Source organism: Echinops telfairi, unplaced genomic scaffold (assembly GCF_000313985.2).
Source record: "Echinops telfairi isolate 266 unplaced genomic scaffold, ASM31398v2 ScPeMD7_9;HRSCAF=40, whole genome shotgun sequence".
Taxonomy (NCBI): Eukaryota; Metazoa; Chordata; class Mammalia; order Afrosoricida; family Tenrecidae; genus Echinops; species Echinops telfairi.
The window spans coordinates 74,226,987-74,249,341 of record NW_022103906.1 but is presented as its reverse complement, the minus strand read 5'-3'; the positions used below and the strand labels follow the sequence as shown (position 1 = coordinate 74,249,341).

Genomic DNA, 22,355 nt, shown 5'->3' with positions numbered 1-22,355 from the left:
CCGGTCGCCCGGGCAACGGCCAATGCGCCTTGCGCGGACCGCTGGCTCCGCCCACGGTTGCCCAGGCAACTGGGCGGCGCTCTGCGGTTCGGGCCGCTGGCCCCGCCCCCCGGGCCGTGCAAGCGTGCGTCGTCTCTATGGTGGCGGCTGATTCGGAGTGACGGAACGCTTCTGGAGTCAGGCAAGCGGGCCTGGGACCCAGGGTGTGACTACTGGCCAGAGTCCAGGTTGAAGGCTAGGGGTGGGGGAGGGTGGGGATGCTGCAGGAAGCCACCCGAGGGAGGAAGGACGGGGACCCCGCTGCCTCGTCCCGCCTTCCTGGCACGGGAGCTTGGGGCCACCGCCTCCCGTGCCACCACCATCCCTGCGGCAAGCTTCCCCGGGGGACTCGACCCTGGGACCCCTCTCCCGCTCCCCAGGACCTGCCTCTCGCCCTGAACCTCTCCCCATCACCGACCCCGGGGCCCTGCTCCACGCAGTATCTCAGTCCCCAGAGTTCCCCCAGCGCCTCCCGCAGGAATCGCCGCTGCCCTCTGTTCGCGTGCGCCCCGTGACTTGAGCGTCCGTTCCCCAGGATGTTCCGCCGCGAGAGCTCCATCCCACTTCGAGGCTCGGCCGCCTCTCTGTGCAACAACCTCAGTGTGCTGCCGCTGCCTGCCCGCAACCTCACGCACTTTGGGGTGGTCCGTGGAGCCAGCGCCCAGCTTCTCAGCGCCGCCCCCGAGGGTGTGCCCTTGGCTCAGCGCCAGCTCTTTGCCAAGCAGGGCGCTGGAGTGAGCCCTGCCTTTATCACCCAGGTGAGGCATACGGAGTTGGGGGGTAGTGTTTCTGAACCTGCCCTACACCCCTATTCCTTCTCTCTTAGAGTCCAGAATCTCCACTCCTCTGATGACCCTGGAGCAGGACCCCTGCTCTGACCGCTTTTCCTTGCTCTGACCCACCTCCCTCCAGGTCCACTGGTGCACCCTCCCCTTCCGGGTATTGGTGGTACTTACCTCATTTAAGGGAATACAGGTAAGAAAAGGGCCTTCCTACCCCACCCCCCACTCTTCTCAATTCTCTTCCAATGCCCTTCTCCATTTGTCTCAAACAGTTCCAAACTTTTCACCTCCTTAGCCCAGTCCCCACCCCCCACCCCCTACCCCCACCCCCACCCCCACCTTTGTTTCATCTTTTCCAATATCTTTGTCTCAAATACCACCACCCTGCACTACCTACCCATTTACCAACCACGAGCTGTGTGCTCATTGGTAAGTCATGTGCTTCAGAGTCTACCTATAAAACGGGGGTTAAAAATAGCATCTACTCCCAGTTTTGAGGATCAAATGGGTGCGGGCTGGTGTAGGTCCACAATACACGCTGCACCTAGCTCAGCAAAGCGATTCACCAGCCCTTTCTCCTCACATCTTCCAGATGTATGAGGCTGATGGCTCTGTCATGGTCTACTGGCATGCGCTGAACTCAGGAGAGGCCTCTCCAGGTACCCCCACGACCGTATGGATGGAGACAGAGGGTCTTTGCCGAGGAGAGATCTCTTTAAGCTCTTTTCTCCCTTCATACTCAGCACCTGCCATGTTTGCCCGAGGAATTGCTGCCAGTGGCCAATTCATCTGCGTGGGTGAGCGGGTCTAGAGCACGGGTGGTGGGGCGGGGGCACTGGGGTCCATGGGTGTGGGCCGAAGGAAAGGAGGATGCTGAGTATCGGAGGCAAGTACAGAGAGATTGAGGGGAAGATGGGCGAGGCAAAAGCCATGGAAAGTTCCAAGGGGCAGGGCGGGATAGGATGAAGCCAGAGTGGGGAGGCAGGCTCCCTGGGGCCCCTGGGATGGAGGGAGTCCTGGGTGGGTGGCATGGAGACCTGGCAGGATGAGGAACCCATCGATGGGGCACTGGTTCTGGCTTCAGGAACCTGGTCGGGCCGTGTGCTGGTGTTTGACATCCCGGTCAAGGGTCCCAACATCGTGCTGTGTGAGGAGCTGACTGGGCACCAGGCACCAATCACAGACATCGCCACCGAGCCTACCCAGGCACAGGTGAGTGGATCTCCCCTTCTCATGCCTGGGAGCAGTATTATGGGAGGCAGGAGACATGAGTTCCAGGCTTGGCACTGCCACGAAGCAACTGGCTGACACTGGGCGCCTTGCTGCACTTTCCTAAGCTTCAGCAACTCCAAGTCTAGTGATGAATACGGTGTGTTTATGGTTCAGAGACTTCTAAAGCACTGGTGTGGATGGACACAGTCTTAAAATGCTGTCTAGCTCTGGGTATGCCATTTCCTTCTCTGGACAAGTCCTACCCAATCTAGCTCTACTACCACACCCCCCAGGAAGACGCCCCCCTCTTCCAGCTCCCATTGCTGACTCTGAACCTTGAATTGGCATTGCCCTCAAAGACAACTACTGTCTCCTTAATTAGATGGCAAATCTCTGGAGAATAAAGTGTGTGCCTTCCGATTGTATTTCCCGTTGTACCTGGCACAGAGCAAGTCTGTGGGACAGGCTGGCGTCAGGTTTGGGGGCCTGGAGTCTAGTCAGGGCTGGGAACCCTCCAGAAGTTCACAACTGCGTGGCCTGGGTTTTATCATCCATCCAGTGAAGACAGCCAGGCACCCCCAGCGCCAACGTATGGTAGAGGAGCTGGGAGGGGAAAGGTCAAGGGACTCTACAGGAAACGCAAGGAAAGCATTATGTTTCTCAAGAGAACTCCTGGCGTTTCTGCCCAGCCAGTGAGGGCTGCACACCTTGCCCTTAACCTTGGAGAAGCAAAGAGCTCAACACCGCTTCCCATTCCCTCCTGCCCTGCACACAGGACCACAGCAGGGGAGATGGGGAAGAGGAAAGGGCTTGATCCTGCCTTTATCCTCAGGACTGTGTGGCTGACATGGTGACAGCAGATGACTCAGGCTTGCTGTGTATCTGGAGGTCTGGCCCCGAATTCAAATTGCTGACCAGCATTCCAGGATTTGGGTAGGTGAGGGGGAATGGGAGGAGACCTTTCCAAAGTAGCTCTGGGACAGGAGCGGGGGAGATCAAAGTTGGTTTCACCTCTACAGGGTCCCATGTCCCTCTGTGCGGCTGTGGCAAGGGATTGTGGCAGCTGGCTATGGGAACGGGAAAGTGCACCTGTATGAGGCCAGCACAGGCTCTCTACAGGTCCAGATCAGTGCCCATGCCCGAGCCATCTCTGCCCTGGACCTCGCTCCCGAGGTGGGCAAGGTCAGTCGCTTTTTTTCCCCTTGGTGCTGGGTGTTAAGAGCAACACCCACAATAGCGTGGCTTCTGATGCTCAGGGTCATCCGTCCTCTCCCAGGAGGAGGGGTGGGGTGCTTGGATGGACCAGCCCCCCCCCCTCACCATCAGTACACCCCACCTCTTTCCCTCCCTGCCCCATTTGGTGTGGTTTGGTCACAGCTGCTGTCAGCAGCCGAGGACACCTTCGTGCACCTCTGGAAGCTGAGCAGAAACACAGAGAGTGGCGGCATTGAGGTGTGTCCTGGGAGGGCTGGGGTAGGGGGCTATGGTGAGCGCCCCAGAGCCCTAACCGGCCCCCTCTCCTCAGGTGGAACACTGTCATGGTGAGTGTGTCCCCGACACGCAGGTGTGTGGTGCCCGATTCTGTGACCCCGCAGGCAGCTCCTTTGCTGTGACTGGCTATGACCTCGCTGAGATCCTGAGATTCAGGAGTGTGTGAGAATAGAGCAGCCACCCTCTCCCTGTGGTATTTATAAAGAACCCCTGCACCCAGCCTTGTCTGATGACTCAGTACCGCGGTCACACACAGCACCACGAGGGAATGGAGCTGGGGTGGGGTGGGAGTGGGGTGGACGAGGGCAGGTCCAGGCCAAGCTGGAGGCTGCCCCATCCCCAGGACAGGAAGCAGGAGCCAGCAGCTGTTAGAGAAACATTTAATGGTGGCGGAGGTGGGAGTCACCGGGGAGGGGCGCTCCCCCCCACCAGGGTTCTTCAGTGCTGCCCTCAAAGCTGGTTAGTGCAGGGAGGGAGGCAGGGGATGGTGGTTCCAGTTGTCTCCCAGGAAGGGTTTAGGGGTCCCAGCCAGCCCTGAGAATGAGTCCCTGGCACCATGGCAACCACAGCTTGAGAGGGTGATCTGGCTCCCCCTTCCCCCGCCTGCCCCCAATCCAACAGAGGAGGGAGAGGCCAGACAGTCACCCTGCTGCAGGCAGCAGCACCGGGTGTGGTATCCAGGGCCCAGCTGCCTGTCGACCATGTCCTCTTCCAGCTGCACCCTGTGGGCAGCACCTTTCTCTGTCACACGGGTGACTGGAGCCACGTCCCGGGAGCACTTTTGCTGCAGAGGCCTCTGGGCTGCGCAGATCGCTGTGGGGGGAGGGGGGCGACGTAGCGGGGAGCCCCCGGGGAGCGGTCTGGGGGGGCAGCGTCCAGGGAGTAGGTTCGGGGTCGCCCCCAGGGCAGGGGGTGGGTCCGGGCTGGGGTCACTGAGGCAGGGGAGCAGGGGCCAGGCAGGGCAGGCTGGTCTGCAAACACTGCTAGCCAGGGTGGGGACATCTCCAGCCGTGGGCCCTCCCGCTGGGCCAGGATGTCTGTCACCGCTGCGATGTCATCCAGCGGCTCAATAGCTGTGGCACCAGGAAGGGGGTGGGGGTCGAGGGAGGGGGCTGGTCAGAGCGCAGGCCTCAGGCCTCCCCAGCCCTGCCCCTCAGTCACCCCTCACTGTAATAGGAGGAAAGCAAAGCCCGGATCTCCGCCGAGAGAGCACTGTCCTGCAGGAGCAGCCCCTCCCCTGGGCCACCTACAGCCACAGGCTCTGACAAGACTGTGGTGCACGGGGCACAGGGTGGACAGGGGTGGGGGTTTGTGCAGAAGTGGGCAAAGAAACCAAGAAAGAGGAGAAAAATGAAAGGGGGCGGCGGGCGAGTGAGGGGAGAGAGGAAGAGACAGGAATCCGAATGCAGAAAGGGAAAGAGAAAAGATGAGGTTAGGAAAGAGACCCCTGAGATGAGTCAGCTCCCTGGGAGTCTGATTGGAACTGGGGTGGAGGTGGTGCTCAGAAGAGCTGGAGCGGAGAAAGGAGCACAACTGGACACTGAACGGGCCTGGGGTCCCCCGAGCTCTACCCCAGCCCCAAGAGTGGTTTCTCCATCCCTGCTTCTGGGATCCCAAGAGCCCCCACCCCCCACTCAAGGTTCCCAGCCCCACTGCTTCCCAGGTCTCTCCGTTTCCCGGCTTCCCACTCACCCATCTCGTGGTACAGGGACCCCTGCTTGGCCAGCGCTTGGGCTGGCTTCCGAGGAGCAGGGGTTTCAATTTTCATGATCTCATCACAACACTGCTTCCACTGGCCTGGGAGAAGGGGCGCCGGGAGGGGACTGTCAGAAATCCCTCTCTCTCTTCAACTAAACCCATTCCCGCACATTCTAACAATAGAAGCCTTTGGTCCGTGAACAAACCTAGGTCCTAGAACGCTCCCCCCAGATCCCCCCAACCCTAGCCCCAGGACCAGCCCTTTCTTCTCTTACTCATGTCAAAGAAGAGCTGCCACAGAGCCTCCATCCAGCTCTGCAGGGCTCCCTGGCCCTCTGTCTGCAGCGTGTGAGTCACCTCGTCATCCCCATACTGGTTACTGATGGTCAGGGTGGAGGGTCGACCCGGGGTCTGGCTCAGCTCCCCTGCCCGGACTTGCGTCTCCTGCAGGAGCAACACGAAAAGTTCCCCTTCCAGCCACACCATGGACATCCTGGCAGGCCGGATCATCCCTGCCTTAGAAGGAGGGGCAGGTGAGGTCCTTAGCTAGGCTCCCACTTTTGCCCCCTATCGATGAGATCAGAAAGGAATGGCAGGAAAGGGCTGGGCTGGCAATGGGAGAGCCGGTCCGGGGTCAACAAACAGAGGACGGAGGAAAATAAGACATGGGGCAAGGCAAGAATGCCGGAGGCCGAGTCCCCTCCAGTGCTTCCATAAGCACACATGCAAGGGGAGCAGAGAGGGCTGGTCCTGACCCAGGTCTGGAGGAAAACAGGGACTGGGGAAGTAGATGCAAATGTGCATCTGAGGGGACAGAGAGGAGGGTGGCCCAGCTTAAAGCAGCGGTAGCACCCTCTCTGAGACTTGGCAGGGGCTTTGTGCGGCTGCTGAGTGGATGGGTCAGTCCTTTCCCAGTGATACTGGGGGGTGAGAAGTGGAGGGAGGGTCAGAGAGCAGGGTGCCTTTAGCCTTCCTGGCCTTAAGTAAGGTTAGGAAGGGAAGCCAGCTTCACCCTCTGAGGTCTGCACCCACCCTCGTCTCCTAGGGCCTCAAGGAGAGGTCCTGGGCCCAGACACCTTGCTGCCTCACCACCAGGGCGCCCGTCACCTTGTTGATCACGATTGTTAACAGCGGCTCTTCCCCGGCCTCGGCATCCTCCGCGCGCCCATAGCAGAAGAGGCGTGTGCCTTTCAAGACTCCGTGCACGCGGGCCCAGCTCTGCAGCTCCCCGGCTTGCTGCAGAAGGAACTTGGGTCTTCCAGGGGACTCGCCCCCTCCAATGCTCTTCTTCTCTCGCCCGCATCAGCAACACCCTCTTTCTCCCCACCCTCCAGCCTCTGTCCTCACCCCTTGCCCGCCGACCCCCATGTTGGTTTTGGCAGAAGTCTTCCTTAAAGTGACCCACCTGCTCTCCTTTGTCTCCCCTCCACTGAGGGGGCCCCCTCACCTGGACCCTGAGGGTACCACTGGCAGTGGGCTGCGTCATACAGAGAGGCTGGGCGGCCAGGCGGCAACACACGCTGCCATACAGTGGCAGCCAGGCAGGGCTGTCCTCTGGGGGAGGGGGAGAAGGTGAGGAGTTCAAGGGGCACCATCCAAAGGGCCCCCTGCCCACCGTGCAGTGCCCCCCCCCCATGCTCACCGTGACTAGAGAGGGTGAGGTCATGTGTGCGGAACCCATCCCGCACTGCTGCCAAGGTGAGTGTCGTGTGGGCCAAGAGGTGGAAGCGAGGACCACTGCAGGAGGGGCAGAGGAGGGGGCTTCCGTAAGCGAGTCACCCAGCAGAGCAGACCTATCCCGGTGGTCAAGCTGAGCCACCAAAAACACCCCTCACTCGCCTCACCTCCCTGGGGCGAGGGACAAGCATTTCTTGAGCCCACGCAGGTGCTAGGCCTTGGTTTTGCATGTGTCACACACACACACACACACACACACACACACACACCGTGAAGTTGTTGGCACTCTCCAGTTAATAAATGAATAACTCAAGCCTTAGCGAGGGGACAAAACTCATCCCGTCAATTATAGCAAGGAAAGAGTGGAGCTGGAATGTGCATCCACCTGTCTCTAAAGCACGTATCCTGTTCATGACCCTCAACACCGAAACCAAAACTCACCGCCCTCAAGACAGTTCCAACACAGCGGCGACCCTACGGGACAGGATGGAACTACCCCTGCAGGTTTGGGAGACTATAACTCTTCCCTGGAGCAGAAAGCCTCATCTTTCTCCCACAGAAGGTCTGGTGGTTTTGAACTGCTGACCTTACCACTAGCAGCACAATGCTTAACCATCCAGCCATCAGGGCTCCATTCAGGGGGCTATCGACTACCCTGCTCCAACCAGGAGCTTTGATCTATCCAGGGAAATGTTTAGATCCTAAAACCTCCCCACTCATCTTCTCCACCGGTTAGGACCTGCAGCCAGATGCCGCACAGCAGTGTGGCCGCTGCTCATTCACCTCTGTCTACGTGCCTGGGGGCAGGACAAAACGGGCTCCACGTGCTTGGCATCGGTCACCTGTGGCCAGGGTACAGCCAGCCAAGCGAAGGAGATGCAAGATGCGGGACCTTACCCAACAGCCTGGGTAGGCAGCAGGATAGGACAGCTCCCTGAGCCTCCAGCACTGTCCAGCGATGCCCGGACACGCCTTCCCGAGGAACGCCCCAGGGAGCTGCTAAGTTTGGTGGCCAGCCTCTTAGGGGCACCCGTTAGGGCCCCCTCTTCTTCCATGCAGGCCCCATATAGCTCCAGCCTCAGTTCAAAGTCTGGCCCCGCTTCAGTGCTGTGGGGGTTGGAGAATGGGAGATGGGCGGTTGCAGGGAAGCCTGGAAGACTCGGGGCAAGCACAGGCAAGTTCCACAGGGACGTCCCGGGCTCCCTCTCCGCCCCCCCACCTCATCCAAGAACTGGGCAGAGGTGGGAAAGGAGGGCCCCGCAGGGGAGCGGCACTCACAAGAGCACGCTGTTCTGAAAGGAGATGTCCGTGAGCGTCCTGTCCACCAGGATCATCTCCGTGTCCTCAATGTGTTCCCCGAGCTGCAGCAGCAGGAACACGGCCCAGCGGTGCAGGTCTGGGCCAAGGCGGGCAGAGCCGGTAAAAAAACATGCCTCCCCAGGGCCTCCACCCCCAGGGACAAGCCTGAAACTCACTTAGGGTGTTGGGAACTCACCGCCTTTGTTCTTGAAATACTCCGTGTCCTTCCACATGAGTGGAATCCGGAGGTCTAGGAGGCAGAGGAGAGGTAGGAACAGGTGGGTTGAGACCAAGTGGGAGGGCACGGGGTTGGGCAAGGGCATGCCAGCAGGGGGAGCAGTCTTTCTCCTTACCAGAGATGCAGACCCGCCCTCGGCAAGGGGAGCGGTCTGCAGGCGGCCGGCTGTCCGAAGGCCTGTGGGTCAACCACAATGTTGTCCTCAGTCTCCAAGGGCCTTACCATCCACCTGGCTGCAGGCCTGGGGGCCGTGTGGAGGCTCCCCAAGCCATGTGAGCTCCCTTCCCATGACCTCCCCAGCGCCCAGCCAGGGACACGTGGGACTTTGAGGGGACAGGTGCTTCCTTTTCAAGGACTGTTCTCCAGGAAAACCCTGCCCTCACAAGGCTTTGCCTGTATTTTTGACAATAGGGGAGGCCTCTCATTTCCACCCTCTGGTCTCTTCGGAACATAAATTGACCAGTGTTGGATGATAAGGGGGTGGGGGAACTTTTCTGTTCATTCCCTACAAACCCTTTCACCCTCCCACCTACCTACCCCCCAGGCTTTGAGTTCTCCCTCCCCACCACCACCCTAGCCAGATACGCTGGTCCTTCACAGTGCAGTGCCCCCCTCGGTGACTGTAAGGTGAGCTCTGTAGTCCTGGCCGCCTCCCCGTGTCAGCCTCTGAGGGTGAACGCCAAATATGAGGAGCTTTGGGCAGTCTGTGGTCAAGCGGCCATTCCGCAAACCGGTCACTTGAACTGGCTTTGAGAAAAGTAGCTGACCATCAACTAGCCAGTCAGACGGATCAGGTCATAGGCAGGGCTCAGTGGATTTCTGCTTGGCATCCCTACTCCTGAGACTGCCAGCCTTTCACCAGATGCATGGCTTTCCTGACCTCGGGGGCTGCGGGAATATCTTCAGGGGGATCCACACTCCATGCACACACAATACACCTCCATGCTCACTGGCCCCACACCCGTGGACCCTCCCTCCCCTGCTCACCGGCGGGCTGCCTTCTCCAGCACTTGCGCCTCCTTGCGCCGCTGCAGCTCGCCCATGTAGCTGAGGATGCGGCTGTTACAGACCAGCAGGCTCTTGGTGGCCTCCAGTGCCTGCTCTCGCTGGGAACAGGCCGCCAGCAGCTTGCAGGCTCCTTCCCTCATCCGGATCTCATGGTCCAGCTTCCTCTGCAACTCCGTGTCCTGACCCGGATGGGAGGGAAGTGTCAGTCAGTCAGGGGACAGGCTAGGCACCAGGAGAAACAACAGAACTCGTGTCTTAGGGCATCAAGAGCAAAAGGTGGGTGGGTCTCAACCCCAGCTGCCCAAGAACAATCAGGGAAACTTGGTAAAAACACATGTTCTCATGCAGTTGACGGTGGGAATACAGATTTTTCTAGGCTCTGTTCAGCATGATTTGGAGGGAAGGAAAAAAATCTACAAAAGCTGCAAATTTGCACACCTTTTGATCTAGCTATTCAAGTGCTAGGGATTTCTCCTCCTACAGGTAGACCACATTTTCATGCAAATATCAAACAAACCATGCAACACCCCACACCCCATGTTGGTTCCTATATACATTACAGGCGTGTGTGTGTGTGTGTGTGTGTGTGTGTGTGTGTGTGTTATTTGCAAAACTGTGCTACTTGCACATGTGGGCAAAGCCCTATGTTCAGAGATATTCATTGTATCACTTTTTTGGTATCATTATTTGTAATACTGAGATTCAAAGCCCTGCACAAGCATATTGGTTAAGTTAGCTACAGCACATCCACACTGTTCTGAACTAACAATATGGTTGTTTATGAATTAGCAATACAGATGTGCTCTCAGAAAGCCTCAACATGTTATCTGCAAGTTCCGGCTCCCCAATACTTATGACTGTGATCTGATTTGGAAATAGGCTCTTTGTAGATGTAATTTGTTAAGAAGAGGTCCTAGAATAGGGTAGGCTCTAAGTCCAATGTGACAGGTGTCCTCAAACGAGGAGAAGAGATGAAGACAGCGGAAGACAGTGAAGACAGAGGCAGAGACTGGAGGGAGACATCTGAAAATCAAGGAACGCCAAGGATTGCCAGCAACCATCAGTAGCTAGAAGAGGCAAGGACACAGTCTTCCCTAGATCTGGAGGGCAGCCCTGCCCAGAGCTCACTTTCAGACTTCTAGCCTCCAAAATGAGAGGCCAGGTGGCACCGTGAGCAAGGGTTTACCCACCGAGAGGTCAGCAGTTCGAAACCACAAGCTGCTCTGCAGGAGAAACGACCCAGCGATCTGCTCCCGGGAAGATCCCAACCTGGGAACCCTACCAGGCAGCTCTCCCGTCATTTAGGATCACTGTAAGTCAGAATCAACTCACCATCACATACTGCTGTTGTTTCAGACTACCTGGTTGGTGATATTCTGTTAGGGCAGTCTTAGGAAATGAACATGATTTGTGTCTTTTTATGTGTGTAGGACCATAATATGTCACATCGACATCAGAGGGAGCTACACAAATTTTTGTAATCTCCAAAATATGAAGTGTGAAAAGAAAGAATTGTGTTGCTAGCTAGACAGAGGTGGAGACCCATTTCCCCACATACCTGTTCAGCACAAAGGAAGATGAAGGCAGAGACGACACATCCTTTCCTTATCAATGGAGGAGACTTGAGATAATGAAAAGGTGAAGGGGGTGTGTGACACAGAAACAGGATGTTCACACTACCCTAAGGATGACACAGCAAGAACTCTGGGGTGCTGGGGTACAGGACACCTATACCTGGAAAGAGGAGGCGCACGACAGAGAGCCAATCCGTGGTGGCTATTAGCAGAATAAAAGGTCGGCCTCTACATTCTACGAGGGCCTTTGAGACTAGATAAGGGCGCTTTGGAGTTCTTCTCTAAGTATCCCCTTTAATAAACTCGCTCTTTCTGTTCATCCCTTTTCTCTGACTCTGGTCTGAGTGTGTCTCTTGCCTGAAATCTTTCTGGCAAGCGAGACAAGAACCAAAGGGGCTAGTAATCTCGAGCTGCCTCCTGGTAATAGGATTAGCAGCATGCTAATATCTGAGCAAAATATTCTTATTTATGCACGTGTGTGCGCGCACGGGCGTGCACATACCCGCACACACAGAATCAGTAACCCATTGCCATCAAGTCATTTCTGGCCCCCAGCAGCCCCTTGTGTGTTAGAACTGAACTCTGGTCTACAGGGTTTTCAACGGCTGCGTGTGTCCGCAAGCAGATCACCAGATCTTTCTTCCGAGGCACCCCTTGGTAAACTTGAAAAGCCAACCTCTCTGTCTCTCTCTCCATATAAAACCTGCTGTCCCTGAGCCCATCCCAAGGCAGAGAGACCTCGCGGAACAGAGTAGAACTACCCCACAGGGCTCCCAAGGAGGCGGTGGGTCCCAACCAACCTTTTGGTTAGCCGTGGAGTGCTTACTCATTACGCAACCAGGTCGATGAATGGTTATAATCCCCAGTGATAGAGTCATGGGGGTGGGGGTGGGTAAATTATAAATAAATCTGCTTCCCATTCCTGGTTCCCAGTCACATGGCTAGTATTTTGTATACAAACATACATGTGCCCTTTGGTACCACTGTCTCATTGGAGACTGTAACCTGTGATGGGCAAAGAGTCATGCACTTGTTTGTGTCTTGGGAAGTTCCATGTGCTGGCATGTGACGGGAGCAGGTGCAACCATTTATAACCAGAGGAAGGCTCAGTGGCACCAAATCAGGGGGTTTAGAGGGTAATGAATGAGAGGGTGCATCCCAGATGTGTGAATGGGTAAAACGTTTGTCTCTTTTGTCTTTTGTATAGGGAAGTGAGCCTTAATAAGTGTGCGTAGAGCTTCCTGTGTATCATTTGGAAGTTATGGTTTCGATGATGATACAGTTTTCAAGTGGATAACTTATTTCAGGTACAATCCCATATCTATACATGCAAACTCCCCTCCCCCAGGATTTCCAAGGCTTGTGATGCAACTTCCTGATTACAGCAGGATGGCGGCAGGAGGCAAGATGAGACCAGTTTCCCTTTATCACCGTGGGCCTGGAAATCAAAAGACTCACAAGACCTTCCCTCCTTGTGATGAATAAGCCAAGAGTAAGCAGGATGCCAAACGAGAGTTCCAACAAGCTGGAACGCATTTCCTTGTGTGATGCAGAGATTGCAGCACTAAAGGGACTCGAGCAACAATGATGTGTTTCCCACAATAAAATCAATCTGCTTAAAACAAATGCTGTTCCTCCTGACCCATCATCTAGGGTCCAAGGGGACATAAATGTCCCACAAACCATCTACCCAAAAGTCACCATATCTTAAAGGTTCACCAGGGCTTAATGATTTGTTGTGCATTCCAGTACTGAAAATTATCATCTCACCTAAATCTAATTAGCATTTTAAAATTTGGTCAGGAAAGAATTAGAGGTTAAAAAAAATTTTTTTTTAAAAACCTTTTCAAAAAGTTAAATCATCTGAGCCAAAATTTACCAGGACCCACCTCAGACTGGCAGATTAAGAATTTCTAGTAGTGAGAAGTGTCCATTTAAAAAAAACAAAAAAAATCCTTAATGATTTCAAGCTGCAGTCAGGGCTGCGAACGAACCACCGCCTAGGAGAGATGTACACAGATGGATAATACAGACCATCCTGGGCTTCCCTATGTACTCAGACGAGGAGGGAGGATCCTCTTGTTGGCAAGGCAACAGTGGTGATGGAGTCCGCCACGTTCAGAGTTTACCCATGCTGCACAGACCCCACCAACCACACCCAAGCCAAATTCACTGCCATCCAGTTTATTCCGACCCATAGCAACCTTATAGGACAGTGTAGGGCTGCCCCGTGTGTTTCTTTCTCCCTGAGGTTTCAAACGGCTGACCTGGCAGTTAGGAGTCCAATTCGTAACCACTATGCCACGAAGGCTTCATGCGCACCCAAATTACTCCTAGCCTCTGCCCTCCGAGCTTGGAAGGTGAGGGCACAGGCAAGGAGTAGGGATGGGAAGACAAGGAACCCAGGGATTCCAGCTGTGAAGGCCCAGAGCAGGGAGATGGGGGTGGGGAAGGCACCAGCATTCCCAGGACCATTCGTTTGGAAAGGAGCCCTGAAGGCTGGTCAGAGAGCAGGGAGCGAGAGCTTTAGTTTGATGTAAGAGGAACCTGGCTCCGAATCACAGCTGTGCCACAGACCTGAGCAGCTGGGGAGACACGGATTTTCACAGCACTAGGCAATTTACTGAGCCTCCCCTAAGCCGTGGCTTCCCCAGCTGTAAACAGGGATGGAGCTAGTCTCCACACAGGATTGTTGTGTGGCTTCAGTGAGACCAGGATGTAAGACCTAGCACAATGCCCAGTGTGCGGTATACAGGATGGTGGGACGTTCCCTTTAATGAGGTCACTCTGGAACGGCAGTAATCAGCCAAGGAACAACAGTTTCTGCATTTACAATGCAGCTGGGAGCTAAGAGATGCAGCCGTGAACCGTTGCTTCACAGCATCAACACTCACAGGCACGCAGGCCCTGCTCCATTCTGGACTGAGGCGACCAGAGGCTTCAGAGAGATGGAAGACCAAGCCAGATCACCGTGTGCTGATGGCTCTGTTGGTAAGGCCAGGCTGATCAAGCCCTCCAGTTGGAGGGGAGATAGGGTGGGATGGGAGGGTGGGGGTGGGGGACCACCCAGACCAGTCTTCTCCCTCACCCTGCTCTCCTCCACACCCCCTCCCCTGCTTCCATCCCTGGTAGCTCCAACCTCCAAGTCTCCCAGAGCTTAACTACCCCAAATTGCTCTGCAGATTCGCTTGTCATTATCTATTTCCGGGGCCACTAGGCCAGACCACACTCTCTTCACCCCAACATCATCCACCTGCTTCCCTTCCTGCCCTTCCCAAAGCCAGCCAGCTCCTACTCCCCTCCACCAGGGAGCCCTCCCAGATTACACAGCTCCGGCGACTCCAGCTGTGTCTGCCTGCACCAGGGTCTCAAGCCCGCCCTAAGGCTCCATCCTTGGCAACCCCCACGCGTTCGGCCACCAGCACTCCAAAGCAGTCAGGGCGAGAGTGGGGGGTGGGGTGGGTAAGGGCTGCCTGCAGCTGCGTTCTCAACCCTCTCCTGGCAGCTGCTTCGCAGAGGGCCCGGAACTCACAGATCCTTCCCCAGCCCTGTCCATAACGCATGCGGCGCCGGCTCAGGGGACGAAAGGGGTTCGGGGGTTCAGCGAGCGGACACGAGCCTGAGGGGCCCGAGCGCGCAGCCGCCCCCGCCCCCACCCGCAGTGCTCGCGTGGGGCGCTGGTGACATCAGCTCCCAACTGCCGCGAGAGCGGCCAAGGGGCGCCGGGCAGCCTAGGTCCCAGCTGGGGCAGTCCTGCAAAAGCAGGTGCTGCGTAAAGGGTTCCGGGTGGCGCTACACGTGAGCCAGGAGTGGGAGTGGGGGCGGCCCCTCGCACGCCCACCTGCTCAGGGGCATGGGAGGAGGCAAGCATACATAAATTATGGGAAATGAGCCCTGGAGCAGCTGCTGGACGCAGCTAGGATGTGCAGGGCTCATCATACAACTCCGCCCAGCCCACCAGCCCCAAATCCACTTTCCCACGGCCCCACAACGAAGAGGGCCGTGGAAACCCTGGTTCCCAGCGGTCCCCACGGAGGATCTCAGACATCCTGGAGCAGGAGCTGAAGCCCTGGGCTTTGCCTCTATCACTCCACCCCAAGGAGAGCTCCAAGCTGCCCCTCCTAACACACATCCCCCCCCACCTCCCTCTCCTGGGAAAGTGGAGTGTCAACAGGACCTAGGTCAGGGCCCAAGGGGCGGAAGAAGATGAGTCATGAGCAGAAGCCTCAGCACAGCTTGGCCTATCTCTTCCCATCCTGTCCCCTTCTGTCCCTGACTTCCTGGCTCTGCTTCCCACCATGGCCTTGAAACCTTTAGAATCCCACCAGAAGTCCTGGTGGGTAATCAGTTCAAATTCTGACTTAGGTATTTAATTAGCTGTGAGAAGTTATCCTCGAAGCCTTCATTTGTCAGCCGGGATATGGGTCTGCCTCCTTCATAGGTCTCTTTGAGGATTAAATGAGAAAGCGTAATATCTCTTTTCTCCTGCTCCCCCCACCCTTTCACTTGCAACTGAAGCCCACCCTTTTACTTGCAACTGAAGGTGGCCTCCTCCGGGCAAGTCTTCTTAAATGTACTCTTCTCTGCTACCTCCCCAGCCAGGGAATCCTGGTGGCTCCAAGGTTAGCAGTTTGAAACCACCAGCTGCTCCGTGGGAGAAAAAAACGAGGCTTTCCACTCCCGTAAACAGTTACTGCCTCAGAAACGCACAGGGACAGGCCTACTCTGCCCTTTGGGGTCCTCATGAGTCAGCAACGACTCCATGGCAGTGAGTTTGGTTTTGTTTGCCAGCCCCTGAAACGTGGGATGAGCCTTCTTTTGAGAACCTGTCCAGGAGGGCACCTGTTGAAGCCCAGCACCCTGAGCGCATGACTGGCAAAGGTGTGGCCAAATGAAATGTAAGTCCCTCCTCTGCCCGGCTCTGGGCAGGCCTCCCACGGAGAAAAATGAACCTCTTTAGAGGGTACAGAATGTATGCATTTAAATATCTAGACCAGTTCTGTCCACTGATGGCGATGTCTAGTAGCCATTAGCCACATACATGCGCAATTGAAATGTGCCTAGAGCATGTCAGAAAATGTAACAGCTGCTTTTAATTACAAAACCAGTTGCTTTACAGTTGATTCCAATTGATGGAGGCCCATGTAGAATTGTACTCCATGGTGTTTTCAAGCCTGCAACTTCCTGGGCGTAGGTGCCAGGCCTTCCTTCAAAGGTGCTCCTAGCTGGGTTTGAACCGACAACCTTTTTGGTTAGCAGTCAAACACAACTGCTTTTACTACTCAAGGACTCATAACATAACAACTGAGGAGCCTTGGTAGCATAGTGGTCATGTGTTGGGCTGTTAACTGCAAGGTCAGCAGTTCAAAACCATCGGCTGTTCTGTAGGAGAAAGATGGGGCCTGCTACTCCAATAAAGAGTTACAGTTTTAGAAAAACTCACAGGGGCAATTCAACCTTATCCCTAGGGTCACTATGAGTTGGCATCAACTTGATAGCATTGACTTTGGGGTTGTTTTTGGGGCTTTGATTTTTGTTTTTGTTTTTTTTTGAGTTGATTAGATTTGGCCAGATAACAAGGGATGGGTGATAGTTTTATTTCAGGACACTTAGCTAGTGTTAGAGCCCACATGGGCTTCTTGGACACTTGCCTGCAAATTAGAAAAAGGTGACGACCACCTGATGTAGCCCATGAGAGGATGGAGCTCCAGCCTGAGCCTGAGTGACGTGTGAAGGACATAACCTGCACAATCCATGCCAAGATTGCTGAGAAAGAGTCTGAGGCCATGTATGAACTCATTGATAATGAGCGCTAAGAGTGACTAGCAATGTCTACTATGGGCCAGGGCGTGGGAGTGGCAACTCAGGGGAGCAGCCCGTGAGCACTGAAGGGATTGTTGTGGATCTAGGCTCACTCTGAGCTCTCTAAGCAGCAACCCCTGCCTCACCCAGACAGTCACTTCTGCAATTTACACCATCTTCCCATCACAGTCAATGACCAACCACATCACCCAAGGTGCTCAGTCAAATCACCCAAGGTGCTCAGTCAAACACTGGGGAATCACCTGGAGCCCTCTTAGCTTCACTCTTCCCAACCAAGCAATCAGAAGGCCTGTGAGATCTGCCCTTATCATTTGAAATCTCCCCACTTCTCCCTGCAGTCATGGGCTCTGTTCTCCACACCAGAATTCCCCACCTGTATTTGCAACAACCTTCTCCCTGGTCTGCTGCCTCGCTGTAGGAAACTAACACTGAGGGAAATACGATGAGGACTATATTCCCTAGCTTATAACAGAGGAAATCTGGAAAGCTAGTATTCCACAGTAGAAAAGCCTCCACAAGTTAAAGTCCATTATCTTGCTTTAAATATCATCCCCACAGATTCTCCCCTTAACAGCTATGCTGCCTTAAAGTGAGCACATGGTTGATTATATCTCCCTATAGAAGCAGACATCTAACAACTCCAGGGACAAGGGAACAACAAGTGATCCAAATCAGTGGTGAGGAGGGCATAGGAGGTCTGGTAGGGCGTGATCAAGGGTAATGTAACCAAGAGGAATTACTGAAACCCAAATGAAGACTGAGCATGATAGTGGGACAAGAGGAAAGTCAAAGGAAATAGAGGGAAGAGCTAGGAGGCGAAGGGCATTTATAGAGGTCTAAGTAAAGGCATGTACTTATGTAAATATACTTATATATGAGGATGGGGAAATAGATCTATGTGCCTGTATTTATAGTTTTAGTATTAAAGTAGCAGAAGGACATTGGGCCTCCACTCAAGTACTCTCTCAATGCAAGAATACTTTCTTCTATTAAATTGGCATTCTATGATGCTCACCTTCCCAATACAACCACTGAAGACAAAGCGGGTGAATAAGCAAATGTGGCAAAGAAAGCTGATGGTGCCCGGCTATCAAAAGATAGAGCGTCTGGGGTCTTAAAGGCTTGAAGGTGATCAAGCAGCCATCTAGCTCAGAAGCAACAAAGCCCACATGGGAGAAGCACACCAGCCTGTGCGATCACGAGGTGTTGAAGGGATCAGGTATCAGGCATCATCAGAACCAAAAATTATATCACAGTGAATGAGGAGGGAAGTGCGGAGGGGAAACCCAAAGCCCATTTATAGGCCACTGGACATCCCCTGAAGGAAGGGTGTCAGGGAGGAGAGGAGCCAGTCAGGGTGCAATGTAGCAACGATGAAACATACAACTTTCCTCTAGTTACTAAATGCTTCCTCCTACCGCACTATCATGATGCCAATTCTACCTTACAAATCTGGCTAGATCAGAGGATATGCACTGGTACAGATAGGAACTGGAAATGCAGGGAATCCAGGGCAGATGATCCCTTCAGAACTAGTGGTGTGAGTGGCAATACTGGGAGGGTGGGGTGGAAAGGGGGAACCGATGACAAGATCTACATGTGACCTCCTCCCTCAGGGACGAACAACAGAGAAGTGGGTGAAGGGAGATGTCGGACAGGGCAAGATATGACAAGATAATAAATTATAAATTACCAAGGGTTCATGAGGGAGGGGAAAATGGGGAGGGAGGGAGCAAAAATGAGGAGCTGATGCCGGGGGTTTAAGTGGAGAGCAAATATTTTGAGAATGATGAGGGCAATGAATGTACAAATGTGCTTTACACAATTGATGTATGTATGGATTGTGATGAGTTGTATGAGTCCCTAATAAAATGATTAAAAAAAAAAAAGAAGCAGACATCCTTTTCTCTCTTCCACTGTGTCACCCAACCCCCCTCATACCTTCCCCCAATGTAGGTTTATTAAGTTTCCTCACCTGTGAGTTCAGGGACCTCAATGTAGCTCCTGCCCACCTTGTGATGCATGCAACTACTGAACATGCATGTCTTAAGATAGTAAAGGCTCTTTCTCACTACTCCCTGTTCCAAGTGGTCCATCAAGAGAAGCTGAGGTGAGCATGCGACCACAAAATGTGGCTGACTCCTTTCTTGCACTGTATCTTTCTTATCCTCTTTGACTTCACTATAACCTTTACACACCGTAGCTGTGCATTTGTGCCTTCTGGCCCTTCGGTTGTTGGAGGTTGGCATCCTGACACCTCACTTGTCAATCTCTCCACACACACACAGCCCGCTCCTATAGCAACCATTATTTTAAAACACTGCTTAAAGACCTTCCACGGTCCAACAGCACATTTAGAGTTTAATCCAAATGCTATGATAGCCTTCCCAACCCTGTCTACCAGCTCCGCTCCAATGACGATGTCCCGGCCACACTGCCTGGCTGGCTTTCTTTCCTATAAACACATCACCTGTGCTCAGTTGGCTCTGACTTTGCCCTCTGTCTGGAAAGCCCTCCGGTCTTCACATTTTCATGTCCTTCTGGTCTCAGCTCAAAGATCTCCCCACAGAGGCCTTCCAACTCAAATGCTGAGTTCCTTACCTGATTTTTATTACAGCCCCCTGTTTGCATCTTAATTTCGCTATGAGAGATAGTCCTTTATGTGTTTGCATGGCTACTGTCTCTTTCTCACTAGAATGGACCATCCCTGTCTTGTCTACTGAGGGTCCACCCAGTGTCTAGAACAGGGCTTGGCACACAGCACTTCCGGCCATCAAGTCCATGCAGGCTCACAGTGACCCTATAGGGCAAGGTAGAACTGCCCCTGTGAGTTTCCAAGACGACAACACGCTTTATGTGAGTAGAAAATCCCCTCATTCTCCCCAGGAGCAGCGGGTGGTTTCAAACTGCTGACCTTGAGGAGAGCAGCCCAACACATAACCACTACGCCCCCAGGCGTTCATAAATGTGCTATAAGACTAAATAAAGCAATTCCTTGTCCTCTCCAGGGCTTACTCCAGATCCCAAGCTCCTTTCTCCTTCTCTATGGAGACATGCTAGCCGCTAATCTCTCACAATGAACTCTCTTTCTCTGCTACCTAACAGGAGCCCTCAGACCCCAGAATCTACATGCACGCCCACCCACAGAGCTTCCAAAGCTAGGTGTGAGGACCTGGTTGCCAACATAACGCTCTGATCAATGGAACGGAGCCTGGGTCCACCCAGTACCCAAGAACCACCTGTCCCTCTCCCCACTACCAGCAGGCCGCCCCCCTCAGCCACGGCAGGGAAAGACAAGGCAGACACAGGGTTGGGGTGCAGGCAGCCAGAGGCAGTGTGCACCCTGGGGCTGGGGGCATTACCTCCAGGCTGAGCGCCATCTGCCGAATGTAGAGCATATTCAAGTCCTCCAGGATGTGCAATCTGTCCTGCATCTCTGTGCCCCCAGGGTCCCTTCCCGTGAAGAGCCCTCCACAGGTGGGGCAGGCACCAGGATGCCCCCAGTTCCTCCTCTCACTGCTCCCTCAGGCTTGAAAGGGGTGGGTGGCTCTCAGGCAGCCGGCAGAGGCTGTCCCTGTCCCTACAGGCTCCTGTCAGACCCCTCTGGCCTCTGTGACAAACTTCTCTCCCACTGCCGGTTGTTCCCGCCTTGCCTCGGTGGGAGCCGGGCAGCGGAGGAAAGCAAAGCCAGGTGTGGATGAGCGGGGTTCCCGGAGGAGAGGCCAACTGCAGACAGGGCTCTGGGCACAGAGCGGCCAGCCGTGCTTGGGTGGCAGCTGTTCTTCCAGCTGTGGAAGAAAAGGGCCCTTTCATTCCGACTCTGGTCCCTCCCGGCCCGCGCCCACATCCCTGGCCTGGTGGACAGAGAATCTGTGTGCAGAGAGGGCGTGAGGGGCAGGCACAGCTGGACGGGGGCAGGGAGAGGACGGGTCAGGCAGGCCCTGCGGAGCGGAGCGGAGCGGAGCGCTGGGTTGGCCAGGAGGTGGGAACTTTCCGAGAGGGCTTCTGGCTTAGTTTCTACAGTGGGGAAGCACAGAGGCAGCGGTGAGCCCTTGAGTGGAGGAGGCGCCCGGGAGTGGGACGAGGGGGTGAGCAGGTCCTGTGGCCCGGCTGCCACGGCCACGGCTCCCAACTCAGGGCCCCCATCCAGCCCGCCCCACCCTGGACTCACAATTACCTCGCTTTTCCAGCAGAAGGGAGGAGAGGGAGGGGTGTGCCTGTCTGCTGCTGCCCCCGCTCCCTTTGCGGGCCCCTTCCCTTCCAGACAGGAAACCAGCCCCGGTTCCCAGCCAGCTGCAGTTTGAACACATCCACCCGCCCCCCAGGCGCACGGAGCCACACTCCCCTTAGCGGCCAGTCGGGCCCTGCAGCTCCGCCCCAGCTCCTCAGCTGGGCTCCCTTAGGCTGGGCCCACCCCGGGGGGAGGCTCCAGCTCACAAACCCTCCTCCTAGTCCTGGGGCCTCGCCCCCACCAGGCAGGGTAGCTGGGGGAATGGGGTGCGCGAGGCCCCGACAAAAGTCCCCTCCCCCAGGCCCGCTAACTTCTGAACCCGACTAGGCCGGGACACTGGAGGCAAGGGTGAAAGAGCCTTTGTTCGGGGCAGGCAAGAGGGAAAGGGCAGAGGCGAGGACAGGAATCCCGGCCCGGAGGGAGGGAGGGCGAGCGGGCGGGCGGGAAGGCCCTCTGCCCTTAACCCTTTCCAAGCCTGGGAGGGGAAAGCCAGGGTGAGGATCCCGGTGGGGAGGTGGTTATGCGTTGGGCTGCGATCCGTACGGGTCCGCAATTTAAAACCACCAGCAGCTCCTTGGGAGAAAGACTGGACTTTCTACTCCCGTGAAGTTACTACAGTCTGAGGCACCACAGGGGGGTCGCTAGGAGTCCGCATTGACTCCAAGGATGGGAGGTTTGTGGGGTTTTTTGGGGTGAGGCTGACCTAGAAGCGGGGGCGGGCTGTTCGCCCTCAGCAGCATACCTTCAGCGCCCCACCCAGAGCCTTTTGGGGGGGATTTACAGATGGCCTGGGGCAAGGAGCGGCGTCGGAGCGTTGTTCTTGGGCCCGTGGAAGGAGGTGGAAAGTTTGGGCATGGAAGATACCCCCCAAAGTCAAAAGGAATTTGAATTCCCTAGCACGGCGAGGGACCACGCTGGGCAGAGAGGCCTGGCCTGGAAGTTGAGCCTGTCCCAGGGGTGGGGATGGGTTTGTGGGATGGGGCCGGCGGCCGGGGGTATGCAGAGGGCGCCAGGCTAGGTCCAGAGTTCAAGCTCTTGGACCGGCACGGGGATGCGGGCAAGTGGCCAGGCGAGGTACAGGCACATTTTGTAAACAGAGCCAGGTGTCCCTCCAATAGAGGCCAGCCCAGTGTTTCCAGGCAGAGGCGAATCAGCTCAGTGGGGCCAGGCAGTGTCTGGGGCGGCACAGGTCCGACCATCGCGCAGCGGCTCCGTGCGCCCCGGGTACGAACACCAGCGGGGGTCCCAGCGCACACGCCCACGCGCCTCCGCCCCGGGCGAGC

The 22,355-nt window shown here is 55.5% G+C and overlaps 2 protein-coding genes across 7 annotated transcripts; one reads left to right on the top strand and one right to left on the bottom strand.

Annotated features, from left to right (window-relative positions):
• Nucleotides 1-109: 109 nt before the first annotated feature.
• Nucleotides 110-3,743, top strand: WDR54 (WD repeat domain 54). 3 transcript variants are annotated; one of them, XM_045286813.1, is made up of 10 exons: nt 110-181; nt 575-797; nt 952-1,014; nt 1,414-1,480; nt 1,565-1,618; nt 1,906-2,033; nt 2,866-2,966; nt 3,053-3,206; nt 3,411-3,485; nt 3,559-3,743. In XM_045286813.1, exons 2-10 carry the CDS (start codon nt 576-578, stop codon nt 3,688-3,690), a joined length of 996 nt encoding a protein of 331 aa, XP_045142748.1. In that variant the 5' UTR covers nt 110-181; nt 575; the 3' UTR covers nt 3,691-3,743. The 3 variants fall into 3 exon arrangements, with proteins under 3 accessions (XP_045142748.1, XP_004696164.1, XP_045142747.1); XM_004696107.2 differs by having other exon boundaries at nt 3,053-3,215; XM_045286812.1 differs by lacking the exon at nt 110-181 and adding an exon at nt 204-227 and having other exon boundaries at nt 3,053-3,215.
• A 147-nt stretch (nt 3,744-3,890) lies between these two features.
• Nucleotides 3,891-21,325, bottom strand: RTKN (rhotekin). Of its 4 annotated transcripts, none has more exons than XM_045286931.1 (13): nt 21,019-21,325; nt 20,204-20,629; nt 9,424-9,623; nt 8,552-8,613; nt 8,395-8,448; nt 8,178-8,295; nt 7,797-8,006; nt 6,865-6,959; nt 6,628-6,776; nt 6,330-6,458; nt 5,498-5,666; nt 5,217-5,321; nt 3,891-4,597 (listed from the first exon to the last, which is right to left on the bottom strand). In XM_045286931.1, exons 2-13 carry the CDS (start codon nt 20,273-20,275, stop codon nt 4,269-4,271), a joined length of 1,692 nt encoding a protein of 563 aa, XP_045142866.1. In that variant the 5' UTR covers nt 20,276-20,629; nt 21,019-21,325; the 3' UTR covers nt 3,891-4,268. The 4 variants fall into 4 exon arrangements, with proteins under 4 accessions (XP_045142866.1, XP_004696165.1, XP_045142869.1 ...); XM_004696108.2 differs by having other exon boundaries at nt 6,670-6,776; nt 21,019-21,324; XM_045286934.1 differs by lacking the exon at nt 20,204-20,629.
• Between the last annotated feature and the right edge of the window lie 1,030 nt (nt 21,326-22,355).

Excerpts from the sequence above, each read along its gene's own strand:
- WDR54 (XM_004696107.2), top strand. The coding sequence starts at position 576 with ATGTTCCGCCGCGAGAGCTCCATCCCACTTCGAGGCTCGGCCGCCTCT. Across the intron at positions 1,481-1,564 it reads CTCAGGAGAGGCCTCTCCAG|CACCTGCCATGTTTGCCCGA; the intron begins GTACCCCCACGA and ends CTTCATACTCAG. Across the intron at positions 3,216-3,410 it reads TCGCTCCCGAGGTGGGCAAG|CTGCTGTCAGCAGCCGAGGA; the intron begins GTCAGTCGCTTT and ends GTTTGGTCACAG.
- RTKN (XM_045286931.1), bottom strand. The coding sequence starts at position 20,275 with ATGCAGGACAGATTGCACATCCTGGAGGACTTGAATATGCTCTACATT. Across the intron at positions 6,777-6,864 it reads CCTCACCCTCTCTAGTCACG|AGGACAGCCCTGCCTGGCTG; the intron begins GTGAGCATGGGG and ends CCCCTCCCCCAG. Across the intron at positions 4,598-5,216 it reads GTCCCTGTACCACGAGATGG|CTATTGAGCCGCTGGATGAC; the intron begins GTGAGTGGGAAG and ends CTGGTGCCACAG.